Below are 21,211 nucleotides of genomic sequence, written 5' to 3'. Positions count from 1 at the left end.
TGTCGTCGCATTCAAGGCTATGGGCCAAGTGCTGTGAAGTGGGATTAGTGTAGAATAGAGTTGTGTTTTTGGTCAGTGCAGGCTTGATGGGGTGAAGGACCTCTTCTGTACTGTATCATTCTATGGTTTGATAGATTGTGGAAGCTGGAGGTTCTTCCAAACAGTAAACCTATAAGACACCTTGCACACACATATTTCAACTTTTATATTGAAGATACAATTTCTTTTATCTTCGTCCAGTTTTATGTTGAATGATCAGCATTTGTTTCCACTTTGTTACTTGTGCATTACCCATCATTAATGAAGTGCAAGGATGATTATTTGACTAGACATGCTACATATAATGAATATTAACATGAAAAGACTCAAACAACATTATATGTAGTTCATGCAGGTATGCGTACCCTTCAGCGCACTCTGAACATCAAAATAGTAAGTTGAACCAATACCCAATGTTTAGCTTTGTCCAACCAAACCATTTCTTTACTAACAATGTCTCACATTTTCTATTAGAATGAAAATGGAGTTGGTGCAATAGTGGTGCTTGAATTGCAAGTTTCTCAGAAAAATGGCAAGTTTCCTTTTCGAATATCTTCTCACTTTGAACAGGTCAGTAACTTTGTTATGTGAATGTGTGAGTTTTTCAGTAAACACTGCCAATCCATCAACTCCGTCGTGGGTGTTCTTATCATTTTGTTGTGGTTATTTATACACTAAAAAAGTTGCTAAAAATGAATATCTAGTATATCTAGTTCATAGAATCAAAGAGTTTACAGCAGACAGAGGCCATTCAGCCTATGAAGTCTGCACCGGCCCTTGGAAAGAGCACCCTACTTAAGCCCAATAAATGCTAATAAATTCCACGTACCGTGAAAACTCCTTAACAGAAAGAATAGGGTAAATGACTATATTTTGCTGTAGATTTTACAGCTCACTACTCATTCCATCGTGACCAATGATCAGGAAGAACTATGTGAATTTTATGGAGAGAATAAATATTTGCAATAAAAAATGTTTCCTAACCATAAAATGAAAATTAGTATCATGTGTCCTGTGTGTTAAGAGATATTGTTAGTTGAGCAAAATATTTCTTCGTATAGACCTAGCATTTTGGGTCTCTGCAACTTGATCTCCAATAATGCAATTTATGAAACTAACCCATTGGCATCTTGGAATTTTAGACCAACCTAAAGATTACTCTAGAAATAACCTGGCCGGGTAAATACTCGAGAAATACCCTGGCCAAGTGTTTACACCGGCGTAAACACCGGAGAGGTGCATGCCAGCATCAACGGGCCTCCTGGCCCAGCAATTCAGCGGCCCTCAGGGGGCCAGCACGGCGCTGGAGTGCTTCACACAGCTCTGGCACCGATACGCGGCCCTGCACTGCCGGCATGGGTCCGTCTCTGAGCCGGCACATGTGCGTAATGGCCGTTTCCGCGTCACGCAACATGGCGGAGCCCTACAACGGGCCCGTGCGGAAGGAGGTAGGTTCCCACCAGATCGCGGGCCTGGACGCCGTGGAGCCCCCTCCCCCCCCCCGGAGTTTCATCACCCCGACCCCCTCACACCAGGACGGCCGCCGCGGCTGCGGGTCCGAGCTCCCGCCAGGTGGTACCAGGTTGGAACCACGGCAGCGGGAATTCGGCTGGTGGACCGCGGAGAATTGCCACGGGGACCGCCGCGTCTCTGCGCGGGAGCGATTAGCTCCGATTCTCCAGTCGCCGGAGAATCAGTCCCGGCGGCGTGGCAGGAATTTCCCGCATCACCGGCGATTCTCCGACCTGGCGCCGGCTCGGAGAATCCCGGCCACAAGCTGTAATAATTGGCTATTGTGGACTAGAGATCAAACAAACAATTTGGTTTGTTGCAAATATTTATTCTCTCCATAAAATTCATACAGGTCTTCCACATTGTCACAAAGCAGCAATTTTTTGTGCTCGTACCCTGGTAGCCCCTGAAACACTGTCCACCAGAGCAACGTGTGCCGATTTCCCATCATGATTAAGAGATGTACTGCTGAAACTTCTAAAAAGAATGCTGAAATAATCATGCATTATTTTATGTTCAATATATTGCTTACTGGGGATAACATTCACTTTTTAGATAATAATAGTAACTTGAATTTATATGGCATCTTCAAAGCAGAAAAAGCGCATCATAGTGCTGTAAATAAAATGAAACTGATACAATCAGAAAAAAATATTCTCCCTCAAATGATGGGCTGTTGTGGGGCAATCTGTCCTCCACACTGACACACTTTTTGTGAGGGAGCTGTGTGGACTTGAACAGTGGCTGCAGGGAAATGATTGATGAAGAATGAGGGGGAAATAATTACTGCCATGTTGATAGAAATTGACTTTTCTAGTCAGATATGAGAGGTTTAAATGAGAACTCATTAAGAATAATTAACTATAATCGTATTAACCATGAGAGTAAAGGAAGCCGTATAGCTGGGAACATTTTGCAAGCTGCTTGAGAATTACTTGAGACTGTAAGAACAATGACGCCAACTAGCTAAAAGGCCCATTGTTATACAGTAAGAACTGGTAGTTTCGTCTCTATGGAAACAGGCAGTCAAGAGATACTTTCTGAACGAAAATTGGCAAGCGATGGTATGGGAAAATTTAAATACATATATCTCTGGGCTGCACGGTAGCATAGTGGTTAGCACAGTTGCTTCACAGCTCCAGGGTCCCAGGTTCGATTCCTGGCTTGGGTCACTGTCTGTGCGGAGTCTGTACATTCTCCCCATGTCTGCGTGGGTTTCCTCCGGGTGCTCCGGTCTCCTCCCACAGTCCAAAGATTTGCAGGGTCAGGTGGATTGGCCATGATTAATTGCCCTTAGGTTAGGTGGGGTTACTGGGTTATGGGGATAGGGTGGAGGTATGGGCTTAAGTGGGGTGCTCTTTCCAAGAGCCGGTGCAGACTCAATGGGCCGAATGGCCTCCTTCTGCACTGTAAATTCTATGAAATTGATGGACAGACCGTTTGGCCGAATTGAGTGAACTAAAATTAGTTAAAACCAATCAGAGGTGAAAAGAAGGCGAGACCTTAAGATAATAATCTCTTTAAGAATAATTTACTGGGATGGAAAAATTCATTCTGGAATCACTCTCTCTCTTTCTCTCTCTCTTTTCCTGAAACCTATGTCTTTGCTGCTTGCTTTTGCTATTGCCATCTTTCTTTTGTTTAAATCACTTAATTGTGTTATTCTGTGTATTATGATTTGAAGAATTACCACGATCTGTATTTTAAAACTCAACCACTGTATTCTTTAAAGACAATCAATCTGACTGGCTTACTAAAAGGCTAGTCGGAATTCTCTTAATGTTGTATTGAAAATTAATTTACCGATGGGCACTACAGCTGACAAATAAAGTACAAGTGGACTTTGCAAAAAAGCACAGACATGACCTCTGTTATTTGGGAACGGAGAAGGGATAACAGATATCCAGGGTTCCGAATAGACACAGGGATCCATTACATGTTTTGAATAACTACAATCCAGTCCCGAGAGAAACTAATGAGACCTTTGGCCTTTAGGTGTTGTTATAGGAACTGCAATGATGTTGTTTTTTTTTTTTGTTTTCAACCCCTCCCCAACATGGAAATAAAATTTTGCGTAACTTTTCATGCCTAATTTAGCTGATATTTATCAAATGTTTTACTGTATGTACTATAATATTTACTTCATAAAATATCTTGTTTTTAACTTGAGGTCTAATCTGTGAACTAATAAAATAATAAACTTGTCGCGTAACTAAATCTTATTGACGTACATGTGGCAAATTAAATCTGTTTGTTAAAATGAAACAAATGCTAATTTGTATACACTAGAGCCAGCAGCATCAGAAAAAGTTTGTTTTCACCTCGATTGCTGAGGAAGCTGAAGAAGCCTACGACTGGTGTATAAAGAAACTAGTGGCGCAGGAATTCACAATGAAACTTAATGAACTGTCTGCTGTGCTGCACTTAACTTCTGAGAAGTTGCAACAGGTCAGTATAGTGCTTACATCATAAGAATCTGGATGTTCTCTGAACATTATGACTTACAGCATTATGTGTATGTATCAGTCCTGCCTGGTGAGGGGCAGCATGGTGGCACAGTGGTTAGCACTGTTGCCTCATGGCGTCGATGTCCCAGGTTCAATCCCGGCTCTGGGTCACTGTCCATGTGTGGAGTTTGCACATTCTCCCCATGTTTGCATGGGTTTCACCCCCACAACCCAAAGACGTGCAGGCTAGGTGGAATTGGCCACGCTAAATTGCCCCTTAATTGGAAAAAATGAATTGGGTACTCTATATTTATTTTTTAAAAGTCCTGCCTGGTGAAGAATACTGAAAGCAGCATTATGTCTCATTTGAGCACAAATATGTACAGGTTGAGAAAGGACTTGAGCATTCTATCTGGCAAATCCCAAAATTCATAAAATGTCTTTCAATCGCTTCTTTTGCCAAAGAAAAGTCTTAACTCCCTATTGAATTTGCAAGAATTATCCACCTCTCCTAACTCCTTGGGTGGTCTGTTCCAAGCACTTCGGAGTACAAAGTTGGTGTCTATGTCCATTAATTTATTCTGGCTTAGCTTGCATATACTTATTAAAATCATAACCACATTAAAAAGGTCTCCAATAGTCTTTTGTCTCTGATGTAAACATTTCCTCAGTGTCCCTTAGCAACCCAGATTGCCAAACCTTGTATAACATATACCTTTCTTACCTATCCACTCCCTACCTAGCGCTGGATCTGTGTCTGCCAGGGTGACGCTCCTGTCATATGGTGACCGGAACTGAATGAACTGTAAATGTAGAGTTTGAGTCAGGGTTCTTATCAAACTCACTATTATCTTTCTAAATCTGATGTTCTATACCTCAGGTTATATATCCTAATATTATTGGGATATTTGGATTTGTGGCTTTCTATTCCATCATCAAAGTTGGTAATGAATACAGTGAATCGAATGAGACCCCAACACTGCTGCCTCACAGTGCCAGGGACCTGGGTTCAATTCCAGCCTTGGGTGACTGTCTGTGTGGAGTTTGCACGTTCTCAATGTGTCTGCGTGGGTTTCCTCCGGTCTCCTCTCGGTGCAAAGATGTACAGGTTAGGTGGATGTTAGGTTAAGGGGTTATTGGGATAGAGTGGGGGAGGGAACTTGGGTGGAATACTATTTCAGAGGGCCGGTGTAGACACAATGGGTCGAATGGCCTCCTTTTGCATTGTAGGAATTCTATGAAGATGGTTGACCCTCTGTCCGGGAGTTATCCCCCGCAGTCTCCAGAACAAAAGCATTCCCCTCTCAGTTTTGGGAATGTCACACTTTGTTATGTGTAAGGAACAAAAAACAGACAACCTGGGATTATTTTAATTTGATAAGCCAACCTTGCGAGTGAAGTCAATGGGCCTGCTGAGATAGTGGCTTCCCAAATGCCAGACCCTCATCATAAATTGCACCCCTTTCAATCCATAATAGTTGAAACATTGTAAGTCCTGAAGACAAAGCCAATTCCAAACACTGAATAAACATCCATTTTGAAGTCATTGTGGAGGAGGAAGGTCACATGACCCGAGAATCTGGCCCTTTGAACAGTTTAATATTACATTTTGGGGCTGCACATCCAGTTTGCTGTTTGACCATCCCACTGTCAAACCACAAAGAAGCTGGCTCTAGAACAATCGGCCAATCTAACCTGACTGCTGGAAGTACCATAAGACCATAAGATGTAGGAGCAGAATTAGGCCACTCGGCCCATCGAGTCTGCTCCGCCATTCAATCATGGCTGATATTTTTCTCAACCCCATTCTCCTGCCTTCTCCCCAAAACGCCTGATCCCCTTATTGATCAAAAACCTATCTATCTCTGTCTTAAAGACACTCAGTGATTTCACTTCCACAGCCTTCTGCGGCAAAGAGTTCCACAGATTCACCACCCTCTGGCTGAAGAAATTCGTCCTCTGTTTTAAAGGATCATCTCTTTAGTCTGAGATTGTGTCTCTGCTTCTAGTTTTTCCTACAAGTGGGAACATCCTCTCCACGTCCACTCTATCCAGGCCACGCAGTATCCTGTAAGTTTCAATAAGATCTCCCCTCATCCTTCTAACTCCAATGAGTACAGACCCAGGGTCCTCAACCATATCAATGCCTACAGAACCAATTGATCAATTTTACAACAGCGGTCTCCAGTCAGCTGAATTCTAAACGTCAATCAGAGTTGATTGGACTCTGACTTTGGGATCTTGAACTCCTGTGAATCAATATTCCGTTTTTCTGTGGCCCTTGTACTGTTAACCTGCCTTTTCTCTATTTCCCCCTGTCTCTTACTGTGTGAATGCAGAGTGGGACATTGCAGATATGCCTTTCCTAGATTTTGAATCTGTGATATCGACTAACCTTCTGAGTTAATCCTAATCCAAGTTTGCTGTGAATTATTAGTAAAATTGTATCTCAAAAATGATGGGGTTGGAAAAAAATATACCACTGCTTACTTTTTAGAGCAAACTAATTCAAAACATCCTCTGCTTACGGACAGATGGTAAGAAGCAAACAGTACCATTTGAACTGACCCCCTCCTGTCCGTAACATATTCCTGAATATTACAGTCCAGCTCAATTATTAAGTTCCATAGCTGGGTGATAGATAGGATGTGTTGCAGATTAAATGACAACTTTCAAAAGGGAATTAACTATATACTTAAAAAGAGGAGCATTTTCAGGGTTCTGGGGAAGAGCAAAAGAATACAGTGAATTTTCAAAGAGCCCTCAAAGACCCAATTGACCAAATTCCCTCTTGTGCAGTGAGAGTCTGTGAATTTGTATATCTTCTGTAGCAATGTTTCCTTTAAAACATCATTGAAAAAGCTGGCCAAGCACATCAATGTGTGATCTCCTTAAAATGTTTTGCATGAGCAGGTACATTCAGTATTTAAATGGAGCATAGAATTATGGAATTCCTACAGTGCAGAAGGGGCCATTCAGCCCATCAAGTCTGCACTGACCCTCTGAAAGAGCACCCTACCTCGGCCCTCTCCCCCACTCTATTCCTGTAACCCCAGCCTAACCTGCACATCTTGTGTGGACAGAAGTACACACAGTTTAGCAGTTTGGCAACGGTTTTGTCTGAAGGCTGTGAAATAAACAGTAATATAACATCTGATTGCACTAACCTAAAGATGAAATGGATAATTTACAGATCTCAGTTTGGCTTATTGTAGCAAACAATATTTTTCATTTCTGCACTTCTGACCAGCTGTTGCATGTAATGCTACTATTGGAATTTCAATGCAGCTAATAACGTTGACTGCATTCTTCTGGAATTTGTACAATAAAGGACACTTTTTCAGTGAGAATTGGGCTGGTATTTTACCTTTTGCACTTTACTGGACATATGCTGTGAAAGAAAGCGATTTTGAACACTTAGCTAAAGCTCTGTAAGCATAATAGATTAGACTGGCAGTGTAGTTGCACAACCTTTCATCTCTGGAATTTGTGCTGGCCCAAACACAGACAAACAGGGGAGTACGAATAATGGAGGTTGATTTCCTTGGGGCTTCTCCCACTCCACTTCAGCAGAGATATGAGGCAGGATTCTCCAGTCGGCGATGCCGAAATCGCGTTCGACGATCAGCCGGAGAATACCCGTTTACCACCAAATCGGGGGCGGTGCTATTTCGTGATGCTCCACCCTCCAAAGCGGCGTACATATCAACAGCCTGAGGATATTGCCTGAGGCCCACCCCTAATGCTCCGCCCCCGAACGGCTGAGTTCCCGATGGCATTGGTCACGTGTGGTATCATCCATCGGGAACTCGGCGTGGCGGCGGCAAACTCAGTCCAGCGCCGCCACAGTCGGGGGAGGGCCGTTCTGCGGGCAGGGGGCACTGTTGGGGGTTGGTCCAGGGCACGCGAGCCGGCCAAAGAGAGGACACTATTTCGCAGACCTAGTCCGCAAGCGGCCGGCGCCGTGTTGGACAGTGCAGCTACTGCAGGCCACCACCGTGCGCATGTGCGGCCACACACCTGGTAATTCTTTGGGCCGTGTCGGCAGCTAGAGCCAGGTGCTCTATGCTGCTCGGCTGCTAGCCCCCAGCCAAAGGGAGGATTTTGCCCGAATATTCAGTTGTAAAATGCCACCGTTCCCACACCAGCGTGGAGACAGAGCCTCAAAATCGTAGAATCCAGCCCCTTATTTATGTGCATAAATGCATTTTTTGCCAAAATGGCAGCAAAGTGAAAAAAGTATTGCCATTCTCTGTCCCTTGTATCAACAATAGAATTTCCTGATGATTTAAAGTGGGCGGCACAGTAGCACAGTGGTTAGCACTGTTGCTTCACAGCACCAGGGTCCCAGGTTCAATTCCGACTTGGGTCACTGTCTGTGCGACGTCTGCTCGTTCTCCCCGTGTCTGCGTGCGTTTATTCCGGGTGCTCCTGTTTCCTCCCACAAGTATCGAAAGACGCGCTTGTTAGGTGAATTGGACATTCTGAATTCTTCCTCTGTGTACCCGAGGAGGCGCCAGAGTGTGGCGACGAGGGGCTTTTCACAGTAACTTCACTGCAGTGCTGATGTGAGACCACTTGTGACAATAATAAAGATTATGATTATTATAAGTACACCTCTTCCTCAACTTCTTTCTTTGACCATTTATTTATGTGTTTTAATCTGATAAAGTAAATGGAATTGGTTAAAAATATTAATACTTAATGGGGGAATATGCACTGTTTAATAACTTGATGCTATCTTATTGCTATCTTAAATACACCAGTTATGAGTAAATCCATTGTCAACTATTTGATCCACTACTTTATAAATAGAAGCACGGTGTACAAAGCACAGAAGTTACGCTAAAACCACTCATTAAGCTGTAGTTGGAACATTTGAGCCCAATTTTGGCTGCATTGCATTAAGAAAGAGGAATGTCAAGGCAATGAATACGGTGAAGAATAGATTCACTAAAGTGGTTCGGAAATTAGACTTTCAAATTCTTTTTACAGTAAACAACAAAGTTTAAATAAAGCTTTGTTCGGAGGAATTTACTGAGGTCTTTAGTGAAAAACTATTCCCACTTCATGGCATCAGTTTAAATTCATAACCAAGCGAACCAAGAGGCTAGGCAAAAGCATTTTATATAGAGTTATAAGGACATGAAATGTCTTACTAGAAATTGACAGAAGTAAAATCTATAATTTTTTTTCCAATAAAAGAGGTAGATAAATATTTGGGGGAAAGGAAAAAGTTAAAGGCCGGAGGAACTAACCTGGTGAGTTGTCCTATCAAAGTGCTGACACAGAATGGCCAATTTCTATTCTGTAAGACTGAATGCAATAATACACCCATGTTGGAACAACCTGTTCTGCAACTAAATTTTGGTAGAATAGGTATTAGGAACAGAAGTAGGCAATTCAGCCCTACGAGCCTGCTCCGCCATTCAATCAGATCATGGTTGATCTCTTCCTGGTCTCAAATGCACCTCCCCACCTGTTGCCCATATTTCTTTAATCCGTTTTATATATCGCTTTTTAAAAACCATTTATTGATTCCAATTCCACTGCACTATGGGGCAGCGAGTTCCACAAATTCACCTCCCTCTGCGAGAAGTAGTGCCTCCTCATCTCAGTTCTAAATTACCGCCTCTCAACCTATATTTGTGACCTCTCGTTCTAGATTGCCCCACAAAGGGGAACATTTGGTCTACGTTTACTTTATCTTTATCAGTCCGTTTTAGTATTTTATACACCTCGATCAGATCCCCTCTCATCCTTCTAAACTCCAGCGAGTGTAAGCCCAAATTGTTTAATCTCTGCTCGTAGGTTTATTTGCTCTATTGTGTCTGCACAGCTTTCCAAACGACCATCATAACATATTGCTATTCCCTTGTTTCTATTCAAACAATTATCTAATGCCTTGGGCACCACAGTGGCACTCTTGCTTCACAGCACCAGGGTCCTAGGTTCAATTCCAGGCTTGGGTCACTGTCTGTGCGGAGTCCGCACGTTCTACCCGTGTCTGCGTGGGTTTTCTCCGGGTGCTCCGGTTTCCCCCCACACGTCCTGAAAGACATGCTGTTAGGTAATTTGGACATTATGAATTCTCCCTCTGTGTACCCAAACAGGTACCAGAGTGTGGTGACTAGGGGATTTTAACAGTAACTTCATTGAGGTAACTTCATTAACAGTAACTTCATTAATGTAAGCCTACTTGTGATAATAAAGATTATTATTATAAATGCCTCAATTGCACCTAACTCCACCACACTTCCAGGCAGAGCATTCTTGGCCTAAATCAATCGTGTGAAAAGGTTTGTTTCTCTAATCACATTTGTTTCTTTTGCAAATCGCTTTAAATCTGTGCCCTCTTGTTCTTCCCTCTTGAAATGAAATGAAATGAAAATCGCTTATTGTCACGAGTAGGCTTCAATGAAGTTACTGTGAAAAGCCCCTAGTCGCCACATTCTGGTGCCTGTCCGGGGAGGCTGGTACAGGAATCGAACCGTGCTGCTGGCCTGCTTGGTCTGCTTTTTTAAAAGCCAGCGATTTAGCCGAGTGAGCTAAACCAGCCCCTCTTGTTATGAGCGAGAACAATTTCTCCCTCTCACTGTCCAGCCCCCTCATGATTTTGAATATAATATCCTCTTTGTCATCTTCTCTTCAAGAATTCTCCCAATCACTTGAATCTATCCTCTTAACTGTCATCCCTGTGTTACAAACCCAGTTAATGTTATAACTGGGTGAAAAGATCCCAGAATGGAACCCTGGCTCAAAAGACTGTAACTTTGTTTTAATAAAAGTGTGGAGGAATAGAGTTACAGGACCGCTAATTCGTTTTAATAATAAGAAAAGAACATGAAACATGAAAGAATTGGATTATGATGCAATATGCCTTTACTCCCCCTTTACCCTAATTGCACAGGTTTTAAGATTGCTACTGATTACAAAGTACTAAACTACAATGGTCCCATTAACACACACACACTTTATAAAAATATATATTTATCGAGGTATTACATTTTAACAAACAATGCAACAAAACCACTAAAATGATACAGCACAGAAAGAAAAAAAGGACTCGGCAATGAGGGGGACAAAAGAACAGCAGTATAATGAGCTCAATACAATCATTAAACATAACTTGATGCCTCTTCTAAGTTCAGCCACAGTACAAGGGAGAAACAGGATAAGGCCATGAGAACATGGTAAAATGGTGGCCACCTTCCCACGCAGCAAATGCTCACAGTTGTGACAAGAGTTCATGATACGTTTTTCGCACTATGTTCAGACATGCATGAATACACATTTCCCTCCAATTTAGCAGCGCCAGAGGCACCGATGAAACACCACAACCTCCTCTCCTTGGATATCAGACCCAGCTGCACCCATGCAGGTATCAATCACGGACTCTTTGTACTTACTCCTAAAATAAAAGGCAACATACAACTAAGAAACATGAGCCCCAGTTACATATATATGACGATATAACATAACCCCAATCTCAGGTCCAGCACAGAATCAATGTCATTCCACGCATTTATACAGAGAGGACCCGCAGCAACATGAATGGAATATGATCAGTGCCGTCAACACCTCCCAAGAAAACAAAAAGGAAGAACCAGAACTATCAAGAGTGGATCACAGGATAAAAAAGAGTCAAGACCCATCATGGCTCCGTATTTCCCCCGGTACACGCCCAACAATCATTGATGTAGAACAGAACAACCTGCTCATTCAAACAGGAAAGTGCCTTGACCATTCGGGGGACAACAGGATCTCAGCCAAAATGCAGGGCACTGCTCAACCCCAAGCCCCCGTGCACAAAAGAAGCAAGACCCAGCTGTCCTTTAATAAGTGCCTTCGAAAATGGGCATCCCAAGCTCCAGAGGGCAAAAGGATACCAACCACAGCACCGGACCTGGCGCTTAGCCCAGCACACTCTGAAACACAGGATCAAGGACCTCTAGCACATCCCAAAACCTACCCGCCAGCCAATCCTGCACCTTACCAACCACACCCAGAGCAGTGCATCACCACCACAAACCCCCCCAACTCAACAGAGACAAAAACACTGCTTCCACATGGAAACCCCAACCACAACATGGAAGAAATCAGGAAACTGCCGTATAAGACGACTTGAAAGAGGGTGTCTAACTCCCCCATTAAACCTACCCCCACGTGAGGGAAGAGCTCCAGCAATGTAGAGGCAATCTCTTTCTTCAACAAATCAGTCAAGGATTGACTAAAGTGTGCCGCCACTCAATTCCTCCTTTTCGAATAGCTCTAAGAGGAAAAAAAAAGGACCCCCAAAAAACACTCCAAACTCACGCAAAAGACAGAAGTAACCCAGTACTCCTCAACCTCAGTAAGGATTTAACTAACCCTATTGTCTAATTCCACACCAACCAACCAACCACACATCACCTTGCCATACTTCAACTCATCTTCATTATAAAGGAGATAAGGGGTTTCCAAAAATCACTCCCTTCCCAGGACCACAAGGATTACAGCACATAATAAAAGAAAGGAGTAATACTGCGCATAGAACACATTTTACATAATCGACTCAATATGGTTTTTTGCTGGAACAGGATAACCGGTGATTCTCACCCTCATGCTCACATCTCACACACCCTTTCAAGAGAAATATATATTGAAAAGAGAAATGCATAGTTCAGCATAACCTCCTTGCTCTTGTACTCTATGTACTTACTCTGTGCCCCTATAATAAGCTCAAAATACTATATGCTTTATTAACTGCTCCCTCCACCTGTCCTGCCACCTTCAATGATCTATACCCATAAAAACCTAAGTCCTTCTGCTCCCACACCCCTTTAAGAACTTTACCCTTTGTTTTGTATTTTCTCTGTGTTCTTCCTACCATCATGCATCTGCCACCTTCCTGTCCTCTCCACCAAGTTGTTTATGTACTCTTTAAGTTCAACACGGACCTCTTCATAATTTTCAATACTTCCAAGTTTTGCGTCATCTGCAAAATTTAAAATTGTCCCCTTCATGCCAAGATCTAAATCATTAATAGACATCAGGAAACGCAAATGTTTGAGGAATACCGCCACAAACTTTCTTCTAACCCGAAAAGTTGACCATTGTCCTCTGCTTATTATTCAGCCAGTTTTGTATCCACATTGCTAGTGCCCCTTTTATTCCATAAGGTATAACTTTTCTCTCAAGGCTGTTGTGAATACCTTCTAAAAGTCCATTTACACCAGATCCACACTGTTGTCTCCTCAAAAAAAGCTCCAGGAAGTTACTTAAACCCAGTTTCTCCTTTAAAAATCCATGCTGTCTCTTCTTGATCAATCCACATTTTTCATATGACTGCAAATACTGTCCTGAATAATTGTTTCCATATGTTTGCCCACCACAGATGTAAAATTGATTGTCCTGTAATTGCTGGGGCTATGACAACATTGAGCCAGGTCACAACATCATGGGCTAGATCAGGGGTGGGCAAACTTTTCCGTGCAAGGGCCACATTCAGAAATTCACAATTTTAAAGGGCCGCATAGTATATTAATTAATAGTCCCGGTTGTAACCAATTAGCGTGCGGCATATACCTCAGCGCTTCCCCCGGCGGCATCCTGCCTTTAGCCCTCTTTTTCTCTACTTTTCAAAAATGGCGCTTCACCCGGTTATGATTCTGGGCGCCTCATATAGAAAATAGAACATAGAACAATACAGCACAGAACAGGCCCTTTTATGACTTGATCTTGGTGGGCCGCATAAAGACCTTTGGCGGGCCGCATGCGGCCCGCGGGCCGTAGTTTGCCCACCCCTGGGCTAGATTCTCCAAAAATGGGGCTATATCTCCACGCCGGCGTAAAAACGCTGGTATTTCACTCCTCAGTTTCCTGCAAAAAAAAATAGCTATTCACTTATGTGCAGGTGGCTAGCAGGGACCCGGGGAGCTTCACGCAGCTTTGGCTTGATCCTCCCCCCCCCCCCCCCCCCCCCCACCCCCATCGGGGTGGCCGCGGACTGAGTCCCGACCGACCATAACCACATTAGTTCCACGCCGTCGGGAACTCGACCAGTAAGGATCGGAGTATCGCTGGGAGGTCCTCTGGCAATGGCCCCCCAGCCACGCAGCATATTTTGTGGTCGATTGATTCTCCGGGGGCTGGAGAATCGCCGGAGTGGCGCCAGGCCCATTTTGGTCGGGAACATTAATTCTCCTCCCTGCGACGAACGCGATTTTGGCGCGGGGCTGCGGAGAATCCAGCTCATTTCCACAATGCAATCTGCATCTGTAACTCCCCAATCTATTATACTTCGTGCATTCACATAAATGTATAGTAACCCTGATTTAGATGTCATACTTTGTCCCTTACTCCGACTTAATTTATTAACTTACTATTTTCTTTACTAATGCTTTCTATACCTCCCAGTATTTTGTACATCCTGGTATTCCTCCCTAATATTTCCTCTTGGTTCCTACACTCCTGCTACATTCGTTTAAAGCCCTCCTGACAGCACTGGCAAAACGCCCCTCAAGGAATCCAGTCCCAGCTCTGGTCAGGTGCAACCGTCTGACTTGTACAGATGCTTTCTCCCCCAGAGCTTGTCCCAGGAATCTAAAGCCCTACCTCCTGCACCAGTTTTCCAGTCACGTATTATCTGCCTTATCCTCCTATTTCTATACTCACTATCATGTGGTACTGACAATAATCCAGAGATGACTACATTTGAGATTTTCCTTGCTAATGTTCTGTCCAGCAACATAAATTCTGAATGCACCTAAGTCATTGGTGCAAATGTGGACCATGATCTCTGACTGTTCACCCCCAGAAGAATATCCTGCAAACGCTCTGTGACATCCTGACCCTGGAACCAGGAAGGCAACAAACCATCCTGGTTTGTGACGACAGAAATGTTCCAAACTAACGAATCCCCTATCACTATTGCTCTTCTCTTCTTCCTCCTCTCTTGTACAGCCGAGTTGCTCGTGATGCCTCCAACCTGACTATGGCTATAATACTGTGAGAAAGCAGCACCCTCACCCGCTTCCAAATCAGAAAAATGTTTTCTGAGCGAGAACCCAGTGAACTCCTGCACTACCTGCATAGTTCTTTTGGGCTGCCCAGCGGTCAACTATTTTCTCTCTGCCTCCAGATCCTTTAGCTGTGCTGTGATCAACTCTCTGAATGTGCTATCCAGGTAGCTCTCAGTTTCGCAGATGCACTAAAGTCTCTTTGCTCCATTACCCTGGTTGGTCTATTATTTTCCAAAAAGGATATGACCTTCTTAATCTACCTACCAAAATCCACCGCCTTCAATTTATCTATATGGGTGTTTGTTAGAACATAAGAATTAGGAGCAGTAGTAGGCCATCTGGCCCTCAAGCCTGCCCCCGCCATTCAATGAGATCATGGCTGATCTTTTGTGGACTCAGCTGCACTTTCCGGCCCGAACACCATCTAAATTCTAAATTCCAACGAGTACAGTCCCGGTCTACTCAACCTCTCCTCGTAATCCAACCCCTTCAGCTCTGGGATGGATTGTTTATCGATTATACACCATTCAAAAAGTTTACTAATGTTGATCCATGTTTTGGTGCAGTCTTCTTAGTACGAACCATATGTTCCTTCCAACACCCCGTGCCCTGGGTGTCCTCTTCAAATTTTGATATTGTACTTATGACTCCCAAGTCCAAATTGTTTATGTAATTAATGAACACTAGTGGTTTCAGCACCAATCCCTTTGAAACATGACATCCCACCTACTCTCTCTGAGTAACTGCATTTAATCCTATTTTGAAGTCTGTGTACTAGTTATCTCGTTTTCAGCTACTTGTCCCCCACTCCCATGTGCTAGGACCTTAGTCATGAGCCAACTCTGTATTATCTTAATGAAGACCTTTTGCAAATCCAAATATATTACATCTATTGCATGACCCTTGTCTACTCTTTCAGATGCTTCAAAGAATTTAGTAAGATTGGTCAAGCATGACCTTTTTGAAATCTGTGCAGACTGTCAAGCTGGACATAACAAGCAAGCTGTCTGCTTCGATTTTACTCCTTTTGGGGGATGACTATTCTAATTTATTTTTCATTTTTCCTGACAACAGCTTATAATCGAGGGAGCCCTGAATACCAGCAGAATTTCTAATGAAGTTGGAGTCTTCGTGGAAATGGTGTGGGCAGAAGCTCAGGGCCATTTAGAAGATCAGTTGATCAATCCAACCTCCATCACTCTCAATGATGTAAGATACATTTTTGTTTTGCTTTTAAGGAGCCAGTAGAATATAACTCTTTGGACAAGTGCACTGCATAATATGATTTTTGAGCTGTACAACCAAGAGCTAATCACCATCGAGCAGCAATGAGGCACAGCAATCGGTCTTGTGTTTGTTTTATATTAGGTATACTTGGTTAGGTCAATGACCACTCCTGTAGGGCAGCACGGTGGTGCAGTGGTTAGCTCTGCTGCCTCACGATGCCAAAGTCCCATGTTTGATCCCGGCGTTGGAATTCGTGTGGAGTTTGCACATTCTCCACGCGTTTGCGTGGGTTTCCTCCAGGTGCTCCGGTTTCCTCCCACAGTCCAAAGGTGTGCAGGTTAGGTGGATTGGCCATGCTGAATTGCCCTTAGGTTAGATGGGTTTGCTGGGTTACAGGGATAGTGTGGAGATGTGGGCTTAAATAGGGTGCTCTTTCCAAGAGCCGGTGCAAACTCAATGGGCCGAATGGCCTCCTGCACTGTAAATTCTATGTGCAGGGCAGGTGAATTGGCCACGTTAAATTACTCCTTAATTGGAAAGAAAAAGGCCACTCCTGTAAGCAGATCTCATTTGAACTAGAACGTCCTTGAACTAGAACGTTATAGTTTCTAGTTCAAACTCAGATGAGAATATCACCAACCGAACTGAACTGGGACTCAAAAGTTAAAAGCGTGAATCAAAGGGAAAAATTAAAGAGAAAAATGTGATGAAGCCAATACCAACCCCATATCAAAAGTTCAATGAATAAGTATGTATTATATTTCAATGAATATTTTTTATAAGCAGATTAAAGTCTGTTCATTGTTTGATACTTTCAGATAACCAGAGCAGAAGGGATACTCCTACAGCTGAAAAAAGCTATTGATGATAAAATTGAGACAGAAATGTTGAGAGATTTGATGTCTCAATTTTATTCCATATTGCTAATCAAACCTGAGACTGACTCTACAATTACTAAAAGAAAGATATCAGAGAAACAAGATCTCTGTCAGGTAATTACCCTTCTTTGTACATTTGCTCGGTGAATTTGCTGCCGTGTTGATGTTGTTGTCACTTATGAATGACTAGTTTTGGGCAGCACAGTGGAGCAGTGGTTAGCACTGCTGCCTCATGGTGCCGAGGTCCCAGGTTCGATCCCGGCTCTGGGTCACTTTGTGTGGAGTTTGCACATCCTCCCCGTGTTTGCGTGGGTTTTGCCCCCACAACCCAAGGATGTGCAGGGTAAGTGGATTGGCCACTCTAAATTGTCCCTTAATTGGAAAAAATTAATTGGGTACTCTAAATTTATATTTAAAAAAATGAATGACTCGTTCTGGAGTTAGAAATTCATGAAATAAGCCGTTAACAAGTAAAATTGGTTCAGTGTTTAAATGCTTTTAGACTACGTCATAGATATCACACTTTAATGTTGACATGGAAACAAAAATGGTTCTTTCAGCATGGACCAGCACTACGGAGGAGCAAATTCAGGCTTACACTTGTGAATTTCATTAGCTTTTTACCAATTTCAGCATTGTTATCAAGAAAAGTACCTGGGTACTGAACAGAGGTAACAAGAAAAAATCAAAAGGCTACACAAGGTAGTTCCAAACATACCATTCGAGGCCTTTGAACAGGTTTCTCTTATGTATGAAATAGAAGTTTGAGGAACACATAGAATGAGATGAAAAAGAAAGTCATTGAAATTGTATGGTGTCATACCAGTGACTGAATGCTTCACACATTTACCTTAATGTTCAACATCTCAAACAGCAGAGCAAGAAAGTTTTTTTTTTAAATTAATTTTTATTAAGATTTTCACAAAATATAAGCAACAAAACAATATTAACAAAACAACCATGGTAAAAATCCAAGAACCACCCAACTACAAAAGCAACTACAAAAGAAAGGCAGACAACAAAAAGGAAAGAGATAACACCCGCCACATCCAACAAACCCATGTACCCAATTCTCCCTCCCACCGAACCAGACCCCCCTCCCCCACCCCCGGGTTGCTGCTGCTGCCGGCCTATTTCCCTACCGTTCCGCCAGGAAGTCCAGGAAAGGCTGCCACCGCCGAAAGAACCCCTGTACTGATCCCCTCAGGGCAAATTGCACCTTCTCCAGTTTGATGAACCCCGCCATATCATTGATCCAGGCCTCCACGCTTGGGGGCCTCGCATCCTTCCATTGAAGCAAGATCCTCCACCGGGCTACTAGGGACGCAAAGGCCAGAACACCGGCCTCTTTCGCCTCCTGCACTCCCGGCTCCACTGCAACCCCAAAAATTGCCAGTCCCCAACCTGACTTGACCCTGGATCCCACCACCCTCGACACCGTCCTTGCTACCCCCTTCCAAAGCTCCCCCAGCGCTGGGCATGCCCAAAACATATGGGCGTGGTTCGCTGGGCTCCTCGAGCACCTAGCACACCTGTCTTCGCCCCCGAAAAACCTACTCATCCTCGTCCCAGTCATGTGGGCCCTATGCAGCACCTTGAACTGTATGAGGCTACGCCTCGCACAGGAAGAGGAGGAATTCACTCTCTCCAGGGCATCCGCCCACGTCCCCTCCTCAATCTCCTCACCCAGCTCCTCTTCCCATTTACCCTTCAGTTCCTCCACCGAGGCCTCGTCTACTTCCTGCATTACCCGGTATATGTCCGAAATCCTCCCTCCTCCAACCCACACCCCCGAGAGCACCCTGCCCCTTACCCCACGTGGGGGCAACAAGGGGAACCCCTCCACCTGCCGCCTGGCAAACGCCCTAACCTGCATGTACCGAAACATGTTCCAAACTTCCCCTCTAACTCCCCCAAGCTCGCGAACCTCCCCTCCACAAACAGGTCCCTCAACCTCCTAACCCCTACCCTGTGCCAGCCCAGAAATCCGCCATCCATGCTCCCTGGAACAAACCGATGGTTCCCCCGTATCGGGGCCTCCATCGAGCCCCCCATTTCTCCCCTATGCCATCTCCATTGCCCCCAAATATTGAGGGTAGCCGCCACCACCGGTCTCGTGGTATACCTCATTGGAGGGAGCGGCAACGGCGCCGTTACCAGCGCCTCCAGGTTCGTGCCCACACAGGACGCCATCTCCATCCTCTTCCATGCTGCCCCTTCCCCGTCCATTACCCACGTACGCACCATCGCTGCGTTGGCAGCCCAATAGTACCCACATTGGTTGTGCAGCGCCAGCCCCTCCGCCCCATTCCAAGAACACCCTTCTTACCCTCGGAGTCCCATGCGCCCACACAAATCCCATAATACTCCTGTTAACTCTTCTAAAAAAGACCTTCGGGATAAGGATTGGAAGGCACTGGAACAGGAACAAAAACCTCGGGAGCACCATCATCTTAACGGACTGCACCCTCCCCGCCAGTGACAACGGTAACATATCCCACCTTTTGAACCCCTCCTCCATCTGCTCCACCAACCTTGTGAGGTTGAGCTTGTGCAGGGCCCCCCAGCTCCCAGCCACCTGAAGTTCTTCCCTGCCTGCTTCAGTGGGAGCCTACCAATCCCCTCCTCCTGATCCCCCGGGTGCATCACGAACAACTCACTCTTGCCTAGGTTCAGCTTATACCCAGAAAAGCCCCCAAATTCGCTGAGAATCCTCATCACCTCCGGCATCCCCCCCACCGGGGCAGAGCAAGAAAGTTGAACAACAAACAAGAATGATAATGGCTACTTATTTATGTAGCACCTTCAATATAATCAGACTTCCTCAGGCACTTCACAGGAGCAATATAAAATGACAAATGACAGATAAACTCCCCTAAGCATTTATACCCACAATGCAATTTTGAGGCTAAATAACTTACAGAAATCACAGTTTTATTAGGCTAGCTGTTGATATTTTCCCCTCTGCTTTATGTGTAAATGTTATCCTCTGCTAATTGCTTTTGCCTGTTGAAAAACCAAGATAAAACATTCACCCTACCCAATCACATTAGACGGACCAAAACGCATCGAAGTACAATGTTTGCATACTTATCAATGTTAGATATGTAAAACATATCAAGGCAAAAAATATGCCGATGTAATACAGAGTGTAGAAGGTAGGAGATACACTTTTCTTTTGTGTTTCAGCTGATAAGAGATGTTGTTAATGCCAGTGAGGCTACATCATGGACCCCCGTACCTTCATCACTTACCAAATATCATGCTCTGAGATGCCAAGTTGAATATGTTGATCCAAACAGTGATGAATTTTTGTCTGTCAAAAATCAGTTATTGAACACGAATCAAAGGTAAAGTCTTATTTAACAATAGAGTGGTTTATTTTCTAATCTTTTTCAAATCCTCTGACAATTTACATTCCATTGTGGGTATTCATAAATCATCAGTATCTCCTGAACAGTATTCTTTCATTCAATATTTGATCATCTCTGTTGATATCTTTCCCTATAATTTGCAATACAATTCTAAAATATATACTCATCCCACTTTTGTGCACATTAATAACACTTCCATCACTTGCTTTAGCTGGGAGTCTATTCCATATATTCACTTCCCAGGAACATAGAACATAGAACATTACAGCGCAGTACAGACCCTTCGGCCCACGACGTTGCGCCGTCCTGTGAAACCCTTCTAAAGTCCCTCTACACTATTCCCTTATCGTCCATATGCCTATCCAATGACCATTTGAATGCGTTTAGTGTTATAGAACATAGAACAAAGGAAGAGGGCAATTATTATAATCTAGCAAGCAACCTGAAGCTTGCCAATTTTATCCTTTTTTAAAATTATATTTCAAGTCAAGTAACATCTCATCTACTTCATCCTATCATTCGGAAGTCCCTTAGTCTTTTCTTTGAAAATAAGCTCCGCGTGTGAGCTGTCCCTAATAGATCAGCGTCTGCAGAAGACTATTTGACTCATCCTTCCAGAGGTATTCTAAAGTGATTCCACCATAACATCCAGTTGTTTTTTAAATGATCCTAACGTTTATGCCTCCACTATTCTTCTCCCAAAGTTTTTTCTGACATTTTGGGCCAGAATT

General features: G+C 43.8%; 1 protein-coding gene across 1 annotated transcript in view; it reads left to right on the top strand.

Moving 5' to 3' along the window:
* Positions 1–21,211, top strand: part of parp4 (poly (ADP-ribose) polymerase family, member 4) — a 260,543-nt gene that overhangs the window by 26,805 nt on the left and 212,527 nt on the right. Inside the window, 5 exon segments of the mRNA XM_038818701.1 lie at positions 514–609; positions 3,841–3,999; positions 16,076–16,210; positions 17,047–17,220; positions 20,296–20,456. Of these exon segments, the coding sequence (XP_038674629.1) occupies positions 514–609; positions 3,841–3,999; positions 16,076–16,210; positions 17,047–17,220; positions 20,296–20,456 (725 nt within the window).

This window comes from Scyliorhinus canicula, chromosome 14 (genome assembly GCF_902713615.1).
Source record: "Scyliorhinus canicula chromosome 14, sScyCan1.1, whole genome shotgun sequence".
In the NCBI taxonomy this organism is placed as follows: Eukaryota; Metazoa; Chordata; class Chondrichthyes; order Carcharhiniformes; family Scyliorhinidae; genus Scyliorhinus; species Scyliorhinus canicula.
This window is presented reverse-complemented; position numbering and strand designations above follow the sequence as displayed.